Source organism: Melospiza melodia, chromosome 4 (genome assembly GCF_035770615.1).
Source record: "Melospiza melodia melodia isolate bMelMel2 chromosome 4, bMelMel2.pri, whole genome shotgun sequence".
In the NCBI taxonomy this organism is placed as follows: domain Eukaryota; kingdom Metazoa; phylum Chordata; class Aves; order Passeriformes; family Passerellidae; genus Melospiza; species Melospiza melodia.
The window spans coordinates 75,194,804-75,218,917 of NC_086197.1; the positions used below are offsets into that span (position 1 = coordinate 75,194,804).

At 36.3% G+C, this 24,114-nt stretch overlaps 1 protein-coding gene across 3 annotated transcripts in view; it reads right to left on the bottom strand.

The window, feature by feature from the left end:
* The window catches only part of PPHLN1 (periphilin 1), a 64,035-nt gene that overhangs the window by 21,623 nt on the left and 18,298 nt on the right, over window positions 1–24,114 (bottom strand). For all 3 annotated transcript variants that reach the window (XM_063155200.1, XM_063155199.1, XM_063155196.1), the window contains exons 6-9: window positions 16,537–16,787; window positions 12,639–12,718; window positions 9,492–9,614; window positions 6,875–7,015 (exon numbers count right to left, since the gene is read on the bottom strand). In XM_063155200.1, coding sequence (XP_063011270.1) covers window positions 6,875–7,015; window positions 9,492–9,614; window positions 12,639–12,718; window positions 16,537–16,787 — 595 coding nt within the window. The remainder of the gene's footprint in view (window positions 1–6,874; window positions 7,016–9,491; window positions 9,615–12,638; window positions 12,719–16,536; window positions 16,788–24,114) is intronic.

Genomic DNA, 24,114 nt, shown 5'->3' on the forward strand with positions numbered 1-24,114 from the left:
GCCAGCATTTGGCAACTTGAAAATAATGTGATCAGCACAGGCCTAAAACTGTTTACATGAAAAAACATAAGGCAAACAAGATCTTCAATAAATGGTGGTGAAAGCTAAAGGTGAGCTACATTTAATTCAATCCCCTCTAAGAAATACCCCACTGTTATTGGATAAATGCATACATTTCTGGTATTAAATTCTCTTAAAAGTATTTCCCTATGAGCACTGCCTATTAAATAACACTCACTTTTTATCAGCTTTCCAATGAAAAAAAGCTGCTGGCAAAAATCTGCAATGTGGTAATATAATTTCTTATTAAACCATACCTTCAGGTGCTGAGCAAAATGAGCTGCACTGCTTTTGCATATGCAGCAGTTTGTAATTATGAACACGGCAGTGCACACCAAATAACCCATTGATGTCCATAGAAAGGGAACAGAACACAGCTGAACAAATGGAAAGTGCAAGATTACAACTTCTAAAGCATGGTGGCCCAAACACATGAAAAGTAGCTAAAGCTTTCATGTCCTTCTACAAGTATCCTCCTTTAAATAAATGTATTCATAAGGAGAATAAAAGATATCATGAAGAAACTGACCAAAACCTTTTATATTCTCTTTCGTGTAGTTTCACAAACATGAAAACACAAATTAATAATAAATAGGTCATATTTGCAAAACTGAAAGACCCCAGCACAAAAAAATTCAACCAAAAAAACAGAAAACAAACCAAAAAACCCCTAAGGTAAGCATGAAATATAGAGATCAAGTAAGCATTACAATGTGACTGATTTCATTATGTAATGGTAAAAAGGAAGTCCAGAATAAACACTGAAAGACAGAAAAATTAGCAGGTCAGAATTAATATGAAAGAAAAGGTGTCTAAGAATATGTAGAAAGAAATAAATCACTTTTATACATAAGGAGAGGGATACTGATACAAGGAAACTAATAAACCACATAGGCAGATGATATAATTAAGTAAAAGAGTTATCATCATTTCTTCTGAGATGCTTAAGGCAAAATAACAAAACCTGACACACATGTTTTTCTGATTAGGAAAAAATAAATTAACACACTTAATTACAAGTTACATTTAAGTAAAATAAACATAAGCTCAGAGGAGGCATGCTATGTAGTACTGCACTACCAACCAAATTAGACTGATGATGATGAGTCCATCGTTAAGGCCCTGTCACTGTGTGTTAAGTACAGAGGTTTGAAGGACAACAGCAGAGCTAGGAAGGAGTGATCATCTACAGCTTCCCCCTCTTTACCCTCATCTGGCCTGCTCCTCCTCTGGTCTACTCCAGTCAGAAACAAAGCATGTCTGACCTCATCCACAACTAGAAATAATCCTTTAATGTGTTTTTAGCTACTGTTCCAGTTCCTTCAGCTTCACTTAACTCAAATACTTCTTAGCTTATATTTTAATTAGGGGATTTTTTATAATCTAGATAATTTTGCCTGAAATGAGCAACAGCACAAGCAGATCAACAAGCTAATCAAAGGAAACAGCAACCAGTTTCCCTGGCTCAGCTGAAGTGAGCTTCACAAAAGAAAAGATACCTCCAAGAACAGCTCTGGCATCCTCCTTCATCCCTTCCTGGATTCCCATTACTCCAATTTATTAATTTACTTATTTTACTAAAACTGCTAGAACTTAAGGCACTTAATCTATCACAGCCAAGCTTTACAAAACTTTCCCAGTGCATTTACCATGAGCCTATCCCTAGCCAAGATGCAGAAGCTACTTCATATTTACAACCTCTTTCATCTTTATACTGTTAAAGAACTGTAAAATAGTTTTGCCTGAAGCAAAACAAAACTAGCAAAGGACACAGGAGGGGTTGGGGGCAGTGAGGAAGGCATACAGCAAACTCCCATACACTACACAAACTGTAGTTATTTTATTATGACAGAAATGTCTGTATAATATAAATATATATCATGTTTTGCTGATATTAAAACAAAAAATTTTAATAACGTCCTTTCAATGTAAAATATCACTTTGTGAGAGGTCAGTCTTCTCTCAGAGCAGCATCTCCAGAGAATAGAGGCCCATAACAAGTACACACAAAGACAACTCAGCTATTGCTATATAGACATTACCAGAACAAGAGCTATGACAAAGAAGGGGAACAACAGAACAGCTCTTCTCAAACTCCACAGACACACTGTAACTGCTAAAACCTGTATTTCTTACTTAATTGTAACTCTAGGTCAGAGATGTCAGTAATTTACCTAAAAAAGAAAAGGACTTAGACAGCAGATCTGGAAACAGAATTTGGACAGCTTGGACCTAGTCACACCCCCATTTATCTTTCTTTCTATGCACCATAGCTATGAAGTTTCAAACACAAGCTTTAGAAAGATCTCTGATTTTCAGCATCTTCCAGACACAAGGCAGTCCCATTAGGGCAACAGCTCATTAATACTAGCAATATTCATTTAGAATGTCAACTAAAGAAGCAATTAAACTAAATGTTTAAACATTAAAAAATATTGTTCTGCTAAACACTTAAAAACCTTGATGAACTGAAAGCATACAGTCAGCCAGTGATCCCATTAAGAATAAAAAAGCATTCATGAATGTATTAATTCCTGTACTTAATTAATTCCTTAGATGCCAGAAATCTGTGGTACTAACCAAACTGAGAAACTCAGAGGTTTGATTTTTTTGACAGAATCAAGGAGGGTACTTGGTAAAATTGTCATTTGGTAAAATTTGTCTTCAGGAAAGAATAGATTTTCAGAGGTAATACATGTCACTTCAACTTGAATATGCAACATGTAAGAAAAGTGGACACATAATAATGGACTAATTAACACAGTGTTACAGACTTGATGTCTAGACAAGATAAGGCATTTCAAGAATCGCTGCTACCGGGGCTCGTGAAGGAAGAACAAAGAGATAGCCTTTTGTGCAACACTGAGGCTGAATAGCTCCAATTATGAATTTAACACCAAGGACACATTTGTCATCACTTCTGAAAAAAACCACCACACTTCAGCACATTACATGCTAAAAGGACAAGCTGATCCTTAACTATATAAAACCAGAAACTAAACAACTCCAAAATATTACCTTAATGTGTAATGCATGCCATTAAATGCAAAGATATTTTAAAAGTGCATGAAATGCACTTTCAGCATTTCTAACTATTAGCAAACTATAGACGTTCACTGATCCTGACATGCAGATGCAAAATTCACTACAATGCTGTTTGCAAGTAACCAGACCAATCTTTTAAACATCTGTTTCATGGGGTTCTAGCTCACCATGCTCAGGCAAATGCTCAGACAACATTTAACACCTAATTTCAAAATTGTAAAAGCAAAGAAAAGAGGGAAATGCATGTTCAAAGACCTAAGGAAACATCTAACTTCAAAAAAAACCCCACCAAACAATCAAAAAACATCCCAACCCAGAAGGCTCATTATCTCAGTACTCTATTTAAAAATAAATTAAAAAAAAAACAACCAAAACTCTCCAAAGCTTTTAATTAAGGACAAAACATTAAAAAACACATAATGGGCTATATTAAAATATGAGATATACGTTAATGCTGCGCAATTTCCACTGCATGCAGAAGAACAAAGATTAAAAATAGTCTGCACCTGGATTGAAGGGAACCATTTTCACAGTACCTGCCATGCAGAAGTGCCAGAAAAAAACCCTATTCTCCCAATCATGAAGTGTCAGAGCCAGGAGGTTCTGGGAAATGAACCCTTCCCTGAGAGCAGCAGAGCCCACTCCCAGCAGAGCAGGTCCCAAAAGCAGGGGACCACACCAAGGAGCTGGGATTGTGCAGTTCAAGAATGCAGACAGAAAGCTGTCAAGAGAAGTAGTGAGCAGAAACTGTGTCCTTGGTGGGAAGAAACCATGCTCTGGAATGTGATGGCAGCTGAGCTCAAGACCAAGAGCCCATGACACTGGAATAGGCTGCCCAGGGAAACACCAGAGCCTCCTTCATTGCAAATCTGCAGGGCTCAATTTGACAGAGCCCTGAAGGCCCCATTTTGAGGAGATGGGCTGGGGTAAGTCCTATGCAACCTAGGTGTTTCCACAAGAATGTCACTATGCCTGATGTTTCAAAGATGAGACAAAAAATGCCCAGGATCTGCAGTTTCACTTCAGCAATATTTTCAAGCATCTGTGCATCTGCAGCCATATCCCTCCTTTCCAAGTAATATTGGCACACTTCAAATGAAACATATACTTCAAAGTTTTTCTAGTTTGGGAGTGACACAGATCATTCTTGGCTCTGTTTAAGCAGTGTCTGGATTTTTCTAAGCCTTTATCCGTGAGCAGAAATTCTAGTTTCCTCTCTTTGTGTCAGCTTCAGTTAATATTTGCAAAGCAATTGCAGACTCCTAGAAGATAGTCACTATATAGCAAAGAGCAACTAGCCCTTGGTTTGACACATTTTGCCCTGTCATTATCAGCGCACAAAGAACTTCATTTTTCATCAAATGACATGATTTTACATGACTGTTTGCAGTAAGTCCCCCATCAAATAAATAATATACAACTATTTTCTTGATGAGCCAGGGTGATCACTTACAATCACACTTCATTTAAAATTCTGAAACTGGCAATTGTGTTATTGTAGCTGAGAGAAAAGGCAGCGGCAACTTTACAAAAGAGTGATATGAGCGATACACAAGATACTGCCACGGACTCATTTAAAACAGAACACCTGTATGAATATTTCATTCAATTGCTCAAGGGGTATTTCTGATTGCTTTTCTTAAGAGAAAAAACAGACTATATCACAGGCTGCCACCTCCCTCCTGCCCAGGGCATCAGACTGCCTGTTTCCCTGCTGCACAGCAATGGATTTGCCCATTGCGACACCGTGCATGTTCTGTCAGCACAGTTTTTTTGCCTCTGGGTTTTCCCAGAGGAAATAGAACTATCCTATGAAGTACATATTTGGAAAATTTTGTTCCTTTTCCAGGTTAGAGCTTTGGAGACAAATGGATATGGAGAGGGCAAAGCAAAGAGGGCTTTATCAGGAGTCTAGAAGAGCCAAGAAATACTTGGCAATCAGGTTGAGGATAAATATGAACCAAAAAGCAAACATCATTAGATCTGGTGCTCTGAGAGAAAGAAAAATTTAGGAGACAGAAGTGGAAGCAGTTCAATGGGTCAGACCTCATTTCCTCAGACATTAGCTGGGCCCTCACCAATTCTTTAACACATACCCAGTGGCACATGCCTTGACTTCATTTCTTACTTATTTTAAATATCTTGCTAGCTGTCCAGTGCATACTGAAAAACAACATCTTGAAAATCTTGCTTTGCAGAAGGATTACAGCTTCACCATTCTTGCAGCATAAGTCTTTGCAATCAGCATTTTATTTTAGTAATCCTCCCACTAAATTACAATCCAGAAATACTACATTAAACACTTGAATGAAATTTAACTGCAAAGAAGTCCATCAAACCAAATAATGATTCTGTTATTACTTGAATCTTCAAGACAATCAGAAATAAATTATGAAAAAGCTTTCTTATAAAAGCTTTCTTACAGTTCACTTCACAGATTTAAATGTTAAGCTAAATTTACATTTAGATCCTGAGAACTCAAAGTAAACAGAATAGTATACAGGCTGATTCCATACATAGTAGGAAGATTCACAGTATTTTATTATGATGACTCATTATGATATTCATGATGATTATGAAAATCATCAGCTCTATCACAACAATTTCATAAAAATCCAGAAAATTTAACTGCAGATGCAGAAGTTAATTTTAAGTATTTATGTGAAAAATATGTGGATCATTTTCCAGTCCTAATTTTTAATGATTAAGTAAATATCTTGTCTAATTCTTAACAAATTCACAGTCCTTGTTTATAAGAAAATAAAGATCTTGTTCAATTAAGTAAAATACTTCTAGCATCATTCTAGAATCTTATTTAAATTCTGCAGAAGCTGACACCTTCAATATTCAAATCAACAACAGGAGAAACTGGTTGTGCAAAATCCAAATCTAAGTTATTCCTCAGGCTTTTCTGAATTAAGTTTCTAAAAGTTTCATTTTATAGAACATAATCTAGATTTCCCTAGAATTAAGTGCAAACTCTACCAAACACAGTAGCATTAGATCATATGGAAAACAGTATTTCGGTTTTATGACCAAATTTTCGTCCGTTTTCACTATAACCTTGTCCTTAGGGCCTAAGGAAATTTAACCACACATTCACCAGCATGAGGCTAATTAATCACAACAGCTATTTATTTAAAATCTTTTCCTAGCCTGTGCTTTTTTTTCAGTTTGTCATTTTTTAAAAGTCCTAAGTTTATGCATCTGGTCCTGCTTTTTTAGGGCCTTTGTGACCCTGTGATCAGACACACAGGGACAAACCAACTGCATCATGGCTCCCATAGCTACAGCACACTCTGGTAAAACTCCATCCCAGCCAGACCCCACACACATGGAAAGCTGTGCCCACCATGAACATGATTAGGCAAAGTCAATACTAAGAGAAGAAACAAAAAATAAACTCCAAAAACAACACAGTAGATAGCTGCTTTTCAAGTGTGAATAAAAAGGAACAGTGTTGCAGCCCAGGAAATGGCCTCACAGGCAACTGAACAAAAGCCAGGAGAATTAAGGGGCAGTCATTGTCTTAGCTCAGCTTGCAAAACAGCAGCTGTTGCATGTAAGCTGCAGAAAACTACCATTAATTTCCATGTGCAGATAAATGCCATGGTTCTTCAGAATTAAACTGTTGGTGATGATACCACACAGTCTTGAAAAATCAAATTATATTCATATTAGACTCCAAGGAGGAGGAAAAAATAAATCAAGGTAATTTTAGCAGAGCAAATCATTAGTGTATTAGTGACAAAATGCCAAGGAAACTCACCTGTTCAATCTCCTTTGTCTTAGTTGCAATTGCTTTTGAACGACCTAGAAGCTGGCTGTCCTCGTATAATTCTGTACTGTCTGTTAGATTTGCCTCTGTTTCCTCTGTTTGCTCAATGTATAATGGAGCTGAAGATCCAGCCTTAAGAAAAAAACAATAAATTCAGTTTTTAGAGAAAAATAAAAATCACACTATGATGAAAAAACCCCAAAAGCCCAAACACAGTCATCAGATATATCAGTTTGGCTCATCAAGACTATTAGTGAAGTGTTATTGCTACAATCTTAGTAGACACAGAAGTACAGATTTTAAACATGTAGAAAGCATGACATGATAAAACCCCCTGTGACACAGCCTTAACTGTGTAGAGGCAATGATGTCAGATAACCTCTACCTCCCCATCCACTGAGAAGAAATTTGTGTATGTGGTATTTATAACACCAGAAAGCAAGAAAAATCCACAAGGAAAATGTGACTACTCCTCTGGGAAAGGATAAAAGTAGCAAAAGCATAAGTATCAAAAAAATTAAAATTTTGGAGAACTCTTGAAGCATTCAGGGCCACAGGTTATTATTATTGCAATAACTATCGTATAGCAAAAGCAAATATGTGATTTAAAGATTTCTCTCTCTAAAACAGAAATTAAGACAGTATTCCTGCTCCAAAGAAAACACATGCCACCTCCAAGGAGTTTATCTAGAAAATACAGCAATTCTGTTTTACAGAATTATTTAAATCCAGTATTATGGAACAAATTTATATTTTTTTAAAATAGATTTGAAAATTGAAGAAGATGAAAACTAGTTTCTTTTATCCAAAAATAGAGGCAAAGAATCTTAAGACTTAACTAACATGAAAGAGAAAAGCATTAGACAGAAAAAGGAAGTAAAAAGCTTAAGTAGTCCTCTAAACACATGCTCAAACCTTAGCAGCAACACAAACCATTACGACTGAATCCCAAATCTTGCTATCCCAGTAAAGAACGAAATGCCTGAGAGTGAATGAAGGCCACTAAAAAGCTCAGTGCAACACAAAGTTCAAGTATTAGGCTCTTGTAAGATAAACAGGAAAAAGTTCAGAATTGTTGCAATTCATATGTGACAGCCTACTAATCAAGGTAAGAAATCCTTTCCTCGAACACTCAGAATGAGAAGCCCGACCTCTTTCATTAGCATTTCTACAGCCCTCTTTCTTAGTCAATAAATCATCTCAGACTGTACCACAAGCAACAGCTATCGCTTCACTTTGATTCCATATGTTTAATCTCTTTGCCACTGCAGTTTTCTCTGAAGTGCAGAGGATGCTTTAAACAACTCTTCTCCATGTGGCCCACTCTGTTCTTTCCTCCCTTCCATTACCTTCCCCTCATCAAGAACCACAGTGATATTTCTCTCCTGAACCTCTCAGAAATGTTCATGCATCTGTTCTTCTTCATATGGTATTCATCTTTGGATCAGCTGTTGCTTTTTCTTGATTCTAACACCTCCTCCCCTTTTTTTCTTTTTTTAATTGCTTTTTCCAGTTCATGTATCTAAATAGATCTTCCTGACCATTACTGAGGAGCTGCTCATGCATTCACCCATTACATCAATGGGCAGGACTTGAAAGTTCAGATAAATATGGATTGAGTTTATTTCTCTAATCTAGCCCTTATATTCTACAAGTGGAAATGAGATACTTCCCAAGACACATCCATTTTCTCTACAATTATTTACAAACAGATAAAAAAATCAAACCCATTAACTGGAAAGGTTAAGACATGACTTTGTGAAGTAGATACTGTTTTTCTTAAGAATGCCTCTAAAGCTGAAACAAAGTGAAAGTTAAAGAAAAAAATTATCACAGAAGTGAAACAGAGTATTTACAATATTATTAACATAATATTTGGGTTGTTTTAAATGAAAAATACATTTTTCACTAACATTCAGAACCCAAAAAAGACATCCCATCCAAGAGCAGTATAACAAATGACTGAGAAGGGCTATAATCCCACTTCAATATAGCCAGGAGTGGAAGACAAGAAGGGGTGAAAACAAAACAGAATAAAGTGGTAAATAATTACCATTGATTAATAATGAAATAAGGATTCTGGGGAAAATAAAAAATATACCCATTGCAGTAACAAGGTAAGGTTTATTTTAAATATAATGGGAGACAGCTTTCTGAAAAAGAATACATGACATGATAGGCTGGGACAGCTTGAAATGGAACTCAACAAACCAGAGCTTCTCTCCTCAAGTCTTGTGTTTTATGTACACTCATGTTTTGACTCAAAGTCCTCTCTTAATTTTAAGGAGTTCAGTAGACATTCAGACCTACACTACTACAAGAGCTCCTCGGAGAGCACTTGTGAGAGCTGAAACTGTATTGTGTCAGTTGTAGTTCAACATCATGGCAAATTATACTAACAAAATGTACTGTGGCTTTGTGTATTCATTCAAAAGAAATAAATTGCAAGGTTTTAGTTTCCCTCTCACTCCCTTGCAACAAATATTTAATAGCATAGGCAGAAAAATTCAGGATTAAGTTACAAAATGTGCCTTTATGAAAAGTACAGAAAAACAAGAGCCTATTGTTGTAACACTTGGAAATAAGTGGATTAATAATCCTATCTTACATCATACTCTGTTATTTCAGGTAAATTGCTTTCCTCAGCCTTCTCTGCTGCCTTTTCAGCTGCCCACTTGCTTGCAGCTTCTGCAAGTTCCTTTTCTGATAGTCTGTTGCTCTTCTCCAAGGCCTGTACAAAAACATTATAGTCAAGCTTTAACATGAAAGATACACTTACACATGGCAAACATCTTCAAAATTAAAATAAATAGCTATTCCAATCCCTAAAATATTTTAAAATAGGAAACAAGAAAGTTGAAATTATTTCATTTGCTGTCATGTTTCTTTAAAAAGAAAAGAAAAAAGAGAGGAGGAAAAAAGATAAATCTGTGAAAGTCACTGGACTACTACAAAACCACTATATCTTCCAGATAAGGTTTATTAAATTCACAGGTTAGAGATAACACAAAAATTTTTTGAGACCTGTTGGGCACTGAAAGAAGTCAGATATAAGAGTGAACTAGTAATTCAATGTGATTTTCAGGCATAAAAGGTTGCAAAATTTTTTAAATGAACTGTTAAATACTAGGTAGGGTATAAAACCTGAGCTAATTAAGGAGAAAAAATATTTTACACAAAGTTTAAGTGATCAGACCTGCTTCCATTAAATCCACTATTTACTATTTGTGGGAATGCTAATAATTTATAATAGAGTCAGTCATGGTTTTATGTTCTTTTAAATCTACCTTTTCAAATGGCAATTCTCACATTAATAATGTTTAAAAATTGATTTCTCTCCAAGAATACTATTTGGCTTTGACTATCAGAGCAGCAAACAGACAATGGCAAACATCAGTCTAGGAACAGCGAGCTTTATAAATCTTGTTATCACTATGTGGCTATTTAGCTTAAATCAACTATATGCATAGAAGCACCCAAAGAATCTATATCACTCTAGCATTAAAAATTGCAACACTAAAATGGGTATCTGAAAAAGAGATACAAAAAATTCTACTACCTGAAAAAGGCCATAACAATTTCTACCCCATGCCTGTTCCATCTCAGCAAACAGGTAGGCAAAAAAAAAGAAGCAAACAAACAAAAACCCAAATGAAAGAAACTCCACCTCTGACCATTAGCTCATTCTAAGTCATATAAATGGCCAGTATCAAAACTCCTTTGTCTTCACATCTTTTGTTCTTACCTCAAAGAAAATATTATCCAAATACCTCTGTACTGTAGTGTGGCATAAATACACAACTCACAGAACCCTTGCAGGATTCTGTGTCATAAAGACACCACCTTTATCTGAATCCAGAAGACAAGTGCACCACAATGTTCCAATAGGAATCCCTGTTTCTATAACTGCAAATTACTGAATTACAACCAGTGAAGTCAGGGGTGACAAAATTGAATATGCAGGGATATGGAGAGGGCACTTAGAAGAAAGGAGTAACATAATCATAGAAAATCTCACATAACCTGCTATATTTCCACAAGCCATAAAAGAAATTAACTAATATCTATTGGAATACAGAAAAAAATCTGTTTAATTTAGTTTCACTAAATCTAATTCTATAGGTTGAATGTTATAAATACGTATTAAATCCTGAGTGAATTTTATGGAATAAAGCAATGGTATTTGCACAGTTACACTTCAGCTGAAGAGACAGAGCAGGAACATATTTCTCAGTTGAAAATAGCAGCAGCTATTTAGACTGCAAACATTCAAGAAACAACCAATCTAATACATCTCATAAAAAAACCCCTAAACTGCTGCCCCAGCCACCCCCAAAAAACCAGAAGTCTCTCTTTTTTTGTATTTTTTATCTCATCAAGAACATAGAAAAGCAAAAGGCTGTCACTTTGCTCAGCAGCTGTTCCTGTCTCACACATCCACCTTCTGCTCTATGTTGTATACAGCCTCCAAGGCTTACAATCCATACAGCTAACAAAGAAAAATACAAAATATTTCATACCATAGTCAAACAGGTGGCTACGATCAGGTAACATCAACAGGTATTGATTTACATGCATGAATAGGCAAAACATAATTATAGATTAAGATAACCTTTTTAGATTTGCAAATAGATAGTACAGTGAAAAGAGGTATTGCTATGGGAACATATACCTTTGTAAGAATTTCAGAGCTAAATTATAACTTAGAGCATTGAAAATTATCTCCTTTAATCACTAATATATAGCATATAACTAATTTCCCAAGCCTTGATAAATTGTAAGACTCTGCCTCTGGAGATGCTAATGTTTTGCCAAGACTACTTCTGTCACTACTTCTGAGTCAGTGAAGCACTTGGGTAACTTAACTGTTCAGTGCAATTCCAGCCAAAAGGCAGATTCCAAAAAGCTCCACTGACACAGGGCAGTTACATTATTAGCAGATTTGGGGGCTTAAGAGAAAAGTCAATGAACAGCCAGGGAAGTATTTCCATTTCTGCAGCTGATGCATACCCAATAAGTATTTATGCTGTCTGGGAAATGACTCCCATCAAACAAAGTTTCATTTTGCATAGCCTATATCACGTGGATATCCACTGCTAGCATATACTTGCAAACTGATGGCAAAAAACCAATATAGCACAGATCAGACCTGACTGAAGAAGAAAGCAGAGCACTTACAGAGCTCAAGCTCACACTACATATTAACTCAAGAGCAAGAGATTTTGCAATGCCTCCTTGTTCTCAAAGGTGTGTATTAAGTAAGGATTTGATACTAAGCTGCAGTATGCTGAGTCTAAAATCAAAATAAGTGAACTAATTATAAAGTATATTTTATGATCCAAATCAGTGTAACTTGTGCATAATCGCTTTTATCTTATTTTCCCTATTTACATCACTGAAAATACATCACTTGCCTCTCTCCTCAAGGACAATGGCAATCAGCTGGCACAGCAGCTCTAAAAGAGATGTGTAAGAGATAAGCACTTAGAATGACATAGCACAACCAAAGCCTGGGGTTTTTTCCCACTGAATACATGGCAGGTGTGTCTGTGTCAAAATGAGTGGTAATACTAATATACTCACAACAAGCCAGAATTCTAAGAACAAGTCCTACTCCTATGGTAAGGAATAGGAAATAACATCACAAGGAATATGCACTTAAACAGGTGTATGCAGTATCTCCTTCCAACTGAGGAAAAAAATCCAACAATGAACAATCTAAAACCAGTGTGAAGTACTCAAAAAGAAAATTCACCTTTGATGGAGGTACTGCTGTGGACCCTGACGGTGATGCATCTCTTGATGTTTTCAGTGACTGAACTGTCCTCTCTTTACCTACGAGAAAGAAATTAATGACTGAGAAATTTAAAAAAAAAAAAAAATATATATATATATACACACCAAATATGGTTACTGGCTTAGAAAAATTGCAGTGAAATTTTCTCACATCAGACATGAACTTTATCACCCTCAACAACTACCTGAGAGGGGGCTGGAGCAAGATGGGAATTGAACTCCTCTCCCAGGCAACTACTGACAAGAGGAAATGGGCTCAAGCTGTGCCAGGGAAGGCTCAGGCTGGACACCAGGGAGAATCTTTCCACTGCAAGAGTGGCTAAGCTTGGAACAGCTGTTCAGGGAGAGGGTGGAGCCACTATCCCTGGAGGTGTTCAAGAAACAACAGGACATGGCATTTAGTGCCGTGGTCTAGTTGATAGGGTGGTGTTAGGTCTAAGGTTGGACTCCATCTTTTCCAACCTTAATGATTCTATAAAACCTACATACTCCATCATCTGGTAATTACTAGTAACACTTTTTCTCTTCCCAAGGAGAGAAAAGATAGAGCTGTGTCATTCCACACATTAAAGAAAACCCAGTCCTTTTTTCCATCATTAACTGAAAGGGCGTATCAGTATCATTTGACAAGATGATGTGATTTCACTTTTTAATATGCCTGCAATAATAGAAACAGTTGAAATATTAGACACCAGTCAATCACTCAAGGTAACTGGGTAGTGCATGAACTAGTTTAACAGGCCACAGTATGTTGAAAAGTCCTGCCATGGGAAACAGATCTGTATTCTACAACCACGGAGCAGATGCTCCTTGTGAGATCACTGTCTTTCTTATGGAAGTTAAAACTGGCAAAATATTAAATCAAATTCACAGTGCTAATCACAATTTGTGCAGAGTTTCACCATAGACCAGTTACAGGCAGTCCACAGCAACAGAACTGGTAGCAGTGTAAACTACCAGTTTTCAAGCTGTGGTCCACAGATTACATCTAAAAGATCTGCAAAAGTATAAAAAAGCAAACATGCTGTCAGTAGGCCTAAATTAACCAGACTATTCACACTGACTTGGAAACAGCTGACTGATCACAAATAAGCCAAGGTAATATAAGCTTACTTTGGCTTTCATTAATTTTTTATAAATGCAATTAATAAAGAGATTAATTTAAAAAGCTATTGAAGAGTTATGAAAATTGGGATAGAAGATATTTTTGTAGAGCTATAAATGTGATTGTTCATTATGGCTTTAAATATGGCTTTAATTTAATGAGTCAAAGCAACGAAGTACAGAACATCTCCTTAGTCACCACTAAGTAACACAAGTTTTGCTCCTGTGATACCTGCTTCTCAGGCCTATAGGTGAGCCACCTCCTTCTAAATTAATGGACTACTCTAATTCTGTCTCCCACATGCCTCCTTTGTCAGACTTGATTCCTTAAAGATTGTATCAGTTGAATGGATTTTATGTTTGCACCTGAACAGATGAAATGAACTGATACAAAAGGCAGAAAATTATTCAAAGTTAAGCAAAGTGAAAAAACAACATTTAATTAGAAGACATTATTTATAGGCCATTTTTTTCAGAATGTGTGTGGCTATTTTGAGCCCCAAAGCCCTATCTGTAAAATTAAACATCCCATCCTCTCCATGCTCTCCCATCACAGATGAATGTTTGCCTTTTCCATACGCCCTTTCCTCCCTTTACTAAGCTTCTTCATGTCCCCACAGTTTCCTTTGTTTAAATCCTGTATTTATCTGAATGTATGTAGGACATGGTGTGACAGACATCTTTTGTGGAAAATCCTTTCTTTAAAATTTTTTCCCCCTTCTGAGAAGCTATGGCCTCAGCAACAAAATGTAAACAATGATATCTGCTGCTGTGGAATGCAACAGGTAGATCCATGATTGGTCTCAGGTGGATGTTTAGATTTACTGACCACTCACGGCAAAACTGAGTCTCGCTCTCTGCTAGAACAAAGACCTTTGTTATTCGTTTTCTTTTCTATTCTTAGCTTAGCCTTCTGAGAATTTTTCTCTCTATTTCTTGCAGTATAGTTGTAATATATATATATCATAAACTAATAAATCATGCCTTCTGAACATGAAGTCACATTCTCGTCTCTCTCTCACCCTGAAACCCCTTGTGACCACTGTGACAGACATGGGATATTCCTTCTTCAGATGACATGATTTTAAATAGTATTATAATATTTTAGAAAGATGCCATATTGCAAATTCCACATGAAATAGTATATATTTTGCATGTGGTAAATTTATTTAAATGTACTGGTGACACCTATGAGATGTCACACTTGATGTTCCTTTTAAATATTCAATACATGAGCTTACCTAAGGCAAATCAAATCCAAAAATTATTCTAAAAGTATTATTTAAACAATTCATACCTTGCAAATAGATAATTTAATTCAGTCATCTAGAGGGCCATTTTAGTAGTTCTCCTTTCCAGGGAAAGGAATAAAGAAATAGTCCAGTGTAAAACTCAGCTGGTGTCTTAAAACTTATCTAAAAGTGATTGGCAAAGGTATTTAACCATGCAAACAGGAGAAAAATGTCGAAAACCACAGACCTAGATGTAAGCTCCTCTCTTGATCAGCACCTTTTCTGGTTTGTGAATGTATCTGCTTCTATATCACTACCTCCACTATTGTCTGAGTAATTCTAACCATACAGTATATCCATATATGATCAAAGCTCAAAATTAAAAAAAAAATGAAACATTCCAAAATTTTGAATGGTTTCCTCACAACATCGTTTTCCTGTCACTAGTACCTACAAGACTTCTAGAAAAGTAGTTAACTATATTATTTTTTTCTTCCTCCCCTACAGTTAGAGGAATTTATGTTCACTAAGTATTGCTACAAAATGTTGAAAGCACTGTAATGACCAAATAGAAAGACCATCTCTACTCTGTGAGGAGTGAAATTATTCCTCAATATTTAAACAATGCTAACAAAACTACAAAAGTTTCTTTTTTTACAAGGAGTGCTACATAATGGTTCAGTGTCACTCTGGAAACAATGTGTCCTCTCAGTGAGTGAAAAACAAATCTAATTAATTTTTAAAAAGCTGCCAAAATGAACAGTAGGTTTGCACAGTTCACTAGAAGGCCTTTGCAGAATGGGAAATCAAATTGGATTAATTTACATAAGCTGTACAAACAGAGTGGCTAAGATTGTAGTGTACTAAAAAAAGCCCCCCCCCCCCCCAATAATTTAAATATGAAACCTCAAATATTTTCAAAACAGATGATTCATCAGACTTCTGGGAAACATTAAGAGACAAGCTTTCAAAAAGTCAGAATAGACTCAACTGAGATGCTTCACATTTCTTCAAGGAGAGCAAGATCTGAAAGATTTTGACATTGAAATGCAATTGCTAAAAAACAGTCAGTTTCAAAAGTCTAGCAAAATTTGGAGAAAATTAAGCAAGTAGAAGTATGTACTTTTACTTCTCCTTTTTTTTAATCCCTGTTTTATTCTGGTTGTGGGAAGAAATGTCTTCATCTGCTGTAGATGAAGCAAAGTTTCTTGTCAGGAAATCAAATGAAGCACATAAAGAAATAACAGGAGCTGATGCTAAAAATAATACAAAATACTAGAAAAAGCTGTGCAGCTGAAACTCCTACAGCCAGTCTAGACCTGATACCAAAATAACACCTACAATCTCCCACATGAAATACATAAGGGAACAGAGAGTACAATGAAACAACCAGAGCAGACAGCACATAGTACAAAATGTCAGCTTTTCCCATTTTAAAAAGAGCATGTAAGGGAAAAAGGCTTATACAGCGAGCTGCAGCTTCACCTCACTAACCAGTTCCCATCATTAATCCAGAATTACCTTGCTGAGAAGAGACATTTCTTTTATGTAAAGATGACATATTTCTGCTGTGCTGGTGGAAAGGATAGGCTTTGCTTCTTTCAGGAGAGTAGCTCCTGCTGCTGACACTGGAGCCAGATCTGCTGTGCGGAGAATCCCTCCGGCTCCCCGGCGATTCCCTGAAGAAAGGAGAGTCCCTCTTGTGAGGGGATCGATCTCTCCCATAATGAGAAGAATAGAAGCTTCTTCTTCTGAAGCCATCTCTGACGTCCCTGGGAAGACAACAGAAAATTACAAGTAACTAGCTTGCCCTTGCAATGTTTATGGAACAGCACAATGGCAACGGTTCGTGCCTGCTCAATACAAACAGATTAACTGTAAAACACATCCAAAATCCTCAGTGTTTTTAAGAGTACTAGGCAAGGGATGAAAAGCAAGTAAAAAAAAAGAAAAAGGTAATTCTTTCATTGAGATGCTTCATTGCTAGAAGCTAATTCCTTTCTATTTCTTGACAATACAGCTAAAACATAGGAAAAAGATATTGATGAAATGAGACTCTCACAATTTTGTTTGGGTTCGGTACACTTACCCTGGAAATTAAGCCTTAATTTACTGTAGATAAAAATGCTTTAAATATTGTTTATATTATTTGGCATTTTTCAGCTATGTTTTTCTCTTATTTTCAAGGGCCTATATTCCCCATTTGATTTCACACACCTTGCTACACAAAATATCGCTGACAGATTCAGCTTATATCCAGCAGAGACAAAAAGAAATCTGCAGAATATCTATTCTCTCACCTATGAATCCACCCAAGGTCAACTTTTAAATGAAAATATGAGGACATATATCTCCTAAATATGTTTCTCACAACACACAATATTAATTTTGAACTTTAATGTAAAAAGTCTCAAACCCAACTGATTTAAAACCAAACACCAAAACTTTCTACTAAATTTAAATATTGTTACTCCAGACCACAGCACAAATGTGTTGGTTATTTGTAAATCATATTAATGTACATGTATGTGTAAAGGTGAAAAAAATCCCTAGTATAATTTCAAACTTGTCCTAAAGAATCATAGAGCTAAAAGACATACAAGCCAACTGAATCTAGAATTGTCACTTTTGCCTTGGTCAGAAGATGCACTGGTAAGAGCAGCAAGTACTTCTCAGCTTCTCCATCAAAATCTCCAAGATTTCAGAGCATTTCTAGTAATTCAGAATCTGTCTTCTCTCCTATTTCTCATCAGAGTCCAGGATTTTAAACAGAGGAATGCCTCTCAAAGATCTGGTGGTCTCACTGAGCACAACACAGCTACAGCTAGTTTTGTGTTGGTGGAGAAGAAAAGATGTACAATTGCTACAGCAAGGCACAGGCCCATATTTGTGACAGATGACAAAGGATTTCCATGTGCCAAAGGTGTCTTGGGCTATGGAAGCCTCAGAGACAGCACCACAAAACAAACCCCAGTGACACTGCTGTGTTTTACACAGTGCAGGTTTACTTTTTGCATGGAAAGCCATCTTCATTATATGTATGAACATTTTATGCAGCCACAGACATGAAGTGTAAGTTCAGGCTTGAGGAATACTAGATTAACCCTGCACTGAGCTACCTTTTCTAGCTAAGTGGGGCGTTATTTATTTATTAAAGAACATATTGATCAAATATTTATCAGGAATGACCTAGGAACAGCCACTTCTTGCATTTCCTTCTTAATCGCTCTCTTTAAATAATGATATTTTTAAAGCACAAGCTTTCTGGCAGACCAGTACACCACTTTTAAGTGTAAAACACACTTTTATGACCATGTTATTAAACCCCTGTATACAGAGCAGTTTATTATGGTTATGTTTACAGTGCCCCAGCTATTTCACATGTATACTAAATGCTCTAATAGCCACGTAAGAATTTTCGAAATTGTAACTGAAGCACACTTTTAAACAGGAAAATATTTGAAAGCCACATTCTACAAATATTATGCACCTCAAAATAGAATCTCACTTTCAATTTTTGAATTTTTATTTCATCACCGCATGTCAATTCCTAACTAGACCATATCTCATATAGAACATTCATGCCATTAACTATATTAAGTCCGTTTGGGACAGCATAGCAACAGCATAGCACTTCTGAAGTTTTCCATTAATATAACACACAGAACAGAACACGGTAAGCATTGTTTTACAGTTATTTTTTTCCTTAAATACTTAAGCTAACATACACCTGCAATTTGGTAACGAAGGCCCCAATTCAGCAAAACAGTTAAGCACATGCTTCAGATTCCAACACATACTCAAAGGGTTTATTGAGCAGGGACAATATTTAATAGAGATGCAAAATAGACTTTAAAATAGAGCTACTGCCCTTAACAACAAATACAGAATTAATCCCTTTTATATAGCATCCCTCAAGTCTTTTTATTTTGTGTTCATGATTCACACTTAATCCTAAAAGCACAATTTTGTTCTCTCAGCAGTGTTGCAACAGGAAGCAGTATCTTTGTTAACACAGATGAAACTTGACCATGAAGTTCTCACTAAAGCTGGCAGTCTTGGAGGAGCTTCCAAAGTGTTACAAGAACAGCCATATTGTGATATACCATTCCCCAAGGGCAGCTGGGGGAAGAGCTCCAGCCTGACAGCTATTTCAGCTCACCATCAGTTCCAGTTTTCTCAAGGACAAAACACAAGTACAGAACAGACAAAGGTATGACTTTCTGCACAGCAGAAAATCAAGGGAATACAACACTGAGGAGGTTTTCAGTTGCCCACAGACCAGAAATGAACAGTGCTATAGCTTAAGCTCTGTGAAACAAACATTAACAAACCAGCGTGTCAGGTTTATCTCTTAAGAGTACTCCAAAGTAAAATTAAATCACTTTCCTGGATGTGAAATGCCCAGGAATAGAGAGGTACTTGGGTACATGAAGCACATCACATGCAATAAAGGAAAAGGTTTTACTGTAAGAGGACTCTTAGAACATTCTCACTGAATTTGTGCTACAGGGCAACAGCCTACAATACTTCATGCTCACTATTCTCTGGGACTTCTATATCCCGTTACATTCAACTTTTCAACTAGAACATTAATCTACATTATGGTCCAGCTATAGTGACCATAACTCTCATTTTTGGCACTGAGCTGAACACTGGCAACAAAACAGCATACTGTGTGGAACAGAAACAGGAGGGTCTTCCAGTAATTCACAGGTGAGTGCTGCCTATAACCTAGATTAAAAAGTCAGAGATGGTTTTGTGATCCCTTCCATCCGAGAAAATTACTGCTACAGTCAAAGGGATTAAACACTCCATTTACAGGCTTATGCTTAATTACTAACCTTGCCTAGAAATAACTCTCACACTTTTATATCTTCAACTTATAAATAAATTGAAGAAGTTATAAATAGCTTCTGCAACACCAGACTTCAGTGCAAAGAGATAAAACAGTCAAGATCTGAACTGAATCCTTAACTGAAAATACTTTTTCTGCCTCATAACACAGATGCAAGGGGGAGGGAGAGGAAAAGTTAAACTAAAATTCCTTTTGCCTGCCTTTTCAGGACATTGCAAGAACTACCAACATGAATCAGATGATGCAGAAAATATTTAATAAAATATACAACTCCCCCAGCCTCTAAAAGAAGAGGCAAGAACACCTCCATTTTTAGCATCTTCAAAGTAAATGTAGGTGGTGCAAGATTCCAGCCACCCCTCTCCCAGAACTCATTCCATTCCTTTCTAAAGTACACAGTTGTGCAACAAACCAACAACTTACTCAGGCTCTGCTTTGGACATTTGCTATAATCTCTTGTTATTGCCCAAAGATCCTTATGCAGATTTATCCTAAGCTAAAACAATACAGTGAATTACATCATCATAGATAGAAGGAATTGCACCTGGTTTCAATGGCTTTCATTTGAACATTTGAAATGACAATAAGATTCCTTATTGACAACTGGCTTTCAACATTTTATGACTAAGCAAGTAAACAGAGCACTTGTGATACCTGCATTTTGCTCCAAATGAAATTAACATAATTAGGACCTGCCAGTGTAATCTTATGAACAGCTTTCTGCATGAAGGCAAAAGGAAACAGACATTGTGAAACACTGTTTCAAGCAGAAAAGGATACCCAGAAACACGAAATGTACCAAAAAAAATTTGAAAATATACAAATGTTTCATGATTTTTATGCTGCATGCAATACTTCTGAAGTTATCATAAGCAAACAGCAAATCTTTGTCCACCTCAGTTGGTATGAAAGCTACTCAACTCCTCTCTCCCTGTCACCACCTCAGGATCTCATGACAGGTCAGAGTAAAAAATAAGACAATCTGAATATTATAGCAACATTAGAGAGAAGTGCTTCTTTGTCCTTTAGTTGAATAGTAAAGCTATGCACTTCAATGGCACTGGAAATCTCACTACATTGCTCTTTCCTAGTGCCCTCCTCCTTTATACTGCCATTGATAATGTACATTAGACTTGCTGCAACATCAGCCTACATAATAAAAATATATTTAAACTAAAACCTTCTATTATGTGACAGGGAGAAATGATGGTCAATCACAGATAAGGACAGAGAAACAGAGCTCAGAACACAGATTTAAATACCAAAGAATTAAGAGCAAACAGCTTTGGGCAACTCAAGAATAAAAACAAATTGTGCTATTTAGGCAAATTATGATCAAATTAGACAAAATAACTGCATTCAAATGCATGTGACCTTGGTTTTTCTTTTTTTTAAAAACAAGGTCTTAATAAGACCCCCCCCAATTTCTCTAAAATAGAAAACAAAACATAGGTCTTGCATTTCAGAGGGAGTATTTGCTTAAAGTGATGGACCAAATTACAATGTCTAGAAACAGCTACAACATTTACAACTGCCCTGTGAGTAGCCTATCACCCCAGAAGAGTAAAGAAATTCAGACAACTAGCTCAGGGCCCTAGCTCATAAACCTCTCCCATTTTATGACTCTATGCAGTAGCAAATAAACGAATTCCTAAGCAAACTTAATCCAAAATGGAAACAACTGAAATCTTCTATCTCAATGTAAGCTTATAAACTGGAAAATTGCTAGGAAGTATAATATGGTACTTTCCATACTTTTTTTTTTCCTAATGCCCTAACAGATCAGAGAAAGTGGTCAATGTTTTACCTTCTAGACAAAGTTCTAATGGACAAAGACTCCTAAGTAGATACTTGCACTTTTACTGTTGTCCTGCCTCAGGCAGAAACCAGCACAAAGAAAAGAGTTTTAAAACATTTCCCTGAGGTACCAAAGCACATTGCTATCCCTCAAAAGTGTCTTATCTTTGAGGGCTTTGAATTTACCTCACACTTAGTATGTGCCAAACCATTTAATGTAGACGAGCATTTGTCTTACATACACACTAAGCCCCAGAGAGAAATATTTTTGCACTTTATTTTAGGGACATAAGTGAATTTTATGTTCAGCAAGCTATTACTTTTTCCCCAAAAGCCATCTTTAAAATCCTTCCATAGAAGAGCCCAGAAACCATGAAATAGCTGCCGGAAGAGCACTTAAGCTTTTCATCAGTGTGCTGAGGAATGCCATTAGTTCACTGGCAAAAGAACACAACAAGTAGTTGTGTTCTTCAAGGATATGCTGATTTGATCAACTCTTGGGGCTGAGTTTCTAACACTATCAATAAAAAGGAAGAGCAAGTTGTGGAACAGGTTTGTAAGCAGTAATACCTTATGTCAGTGATACTGATAGACAATACCCTTACTATATTTACTTTTTCCTACTTCCAAATCCCTTAATGTGATCTATAAATCAAATAAATATTAAATTTTTCTCCAAATGGGAAAAATGCTTCACAGATTTCTATGTTTTTATTCTTAAACAAAGTGAGATTTGAAGCAATTAGGTCAAATAGGTTTCACTTGTTTGTATGCCTCAACGTGTTGTTTGTAATAGTGGTATGGATTTCTGCACAGCAAATTTCAGTAAAGTTAGCACACTACTGCCTCTGCTTCTGGATTTCTCAATATAAATGACATTATACATACATGAAGAAAAAACCCATTGCACATAATGGAATTTTTCTTCATGTGATCTCATTTCTTCCTGTCAGGTATAGAATTTGTTCAAAATCAGAAAGTTAAGAGAGACATTTCCTCTTATAAATTATTCAGCCATATGGCTTTATCTTTTTTATTTTCCAGTTTGCTTTTTCCCTTCACTTTCATTACAATTTACAGTCTCCATAATAAACATTAATATCTCTTGCCTCTTTTTGTAGGCCATTTCCTACATGTTATAAATATCACTTGTTTGAACATATTTAACATATAGGCAAGCTATGCTGCTTAGGTAAATTCTTTAATAAAAATCCTTTTGCAACTCTTATATGCCTTCAGTTATTTCAGTGATTTAGTATCAGTTAACTTTGGAGCTCTATGACAGCTCTATTGATTGAAACTGGGGCTGCTGCAATCCCAAACTCTGCAACCTTCCTTGGATCCCTATTTCCATTCTGTGCCTAAGCTGACATAGATATTTTCTCTCAGACAACAAAACTGGCAGACAAATATTTAATTCATTGTGGTGGGCTAGCACACAGAACCAGCTATGTGAAATGTACAAACACCTGAAACGGAACCAGGGAGACAGGAAGAACCACATAGATAGTTAAAACTGCTGTGGAAATATACTTTTACTGTAGGAAAATCAGTCTCTTTGTTGCATTTGTGACTTTTCATTACTTAGAATAAATAAAACAGGTTCCTTGACAGAATTCTAGAGCAGTTGAAGTTAGACTCAATAAGCCTCAAAGAAGTAATACTCCTTTTTTTTTCCTAAAAATAAGAGACATACATATCTAGCAACACTGGCTGTGAGTAATGAATGTAAATTCATTGATAAGTTCTAAAACAGAATGCTGTCTAACAGACACAAGTTTTAGTAAGTATTAATAAATTAATAGTAGCTGAAAAAAGATTTTAAAGAAGGTAATTGCTTCACACTTCAGTCTCCTCTGTAATCTTTCACCTTACTTAGATAATCCTTGAACAAAATGCTCAAAAACTGCCTCTAACAAGATAACAACTGTAGAATGCATACTGAGTCGAGTAACTGAAACATGAATTAGTTTGCCCATCTACTTCACACTGATGAGATCCCACTTGGTACACTGCACCCAGTTCCAAAGTCCTGGAAAGACATGGATGGACAGCTGGACCAGGTACAAAGGACAGCAACAAAAATTATCAAGTGGGATGGAGCATATCTGTGACGAAAGGTGTGAGAGTTGGTGATGTTCAGCCTGGAGAAGAAAGGCTCCACCACAAAATGTTTATGATGAGAATGCTGAAGCACTGGAACAGGTTGCCCAGAGAGCAAATAACCCATCCCTGGAAAAACAGTCAGGGTCAGGCTGGTTGGGGCTCTGAGTAACCTGACCTACTTGAAGATGTCCTGCTTCCTGCAGGGGGTTGGCTAGATGACCTCGAAGGTACTTTCCAACTCAAACCATTCTATTATTCTGTAAGTCAATACATTAAAACATTTCTTCCATTTTACTTCCAAATTTCATAATCATGCTCTCAAGCATAATTTCCAAAAA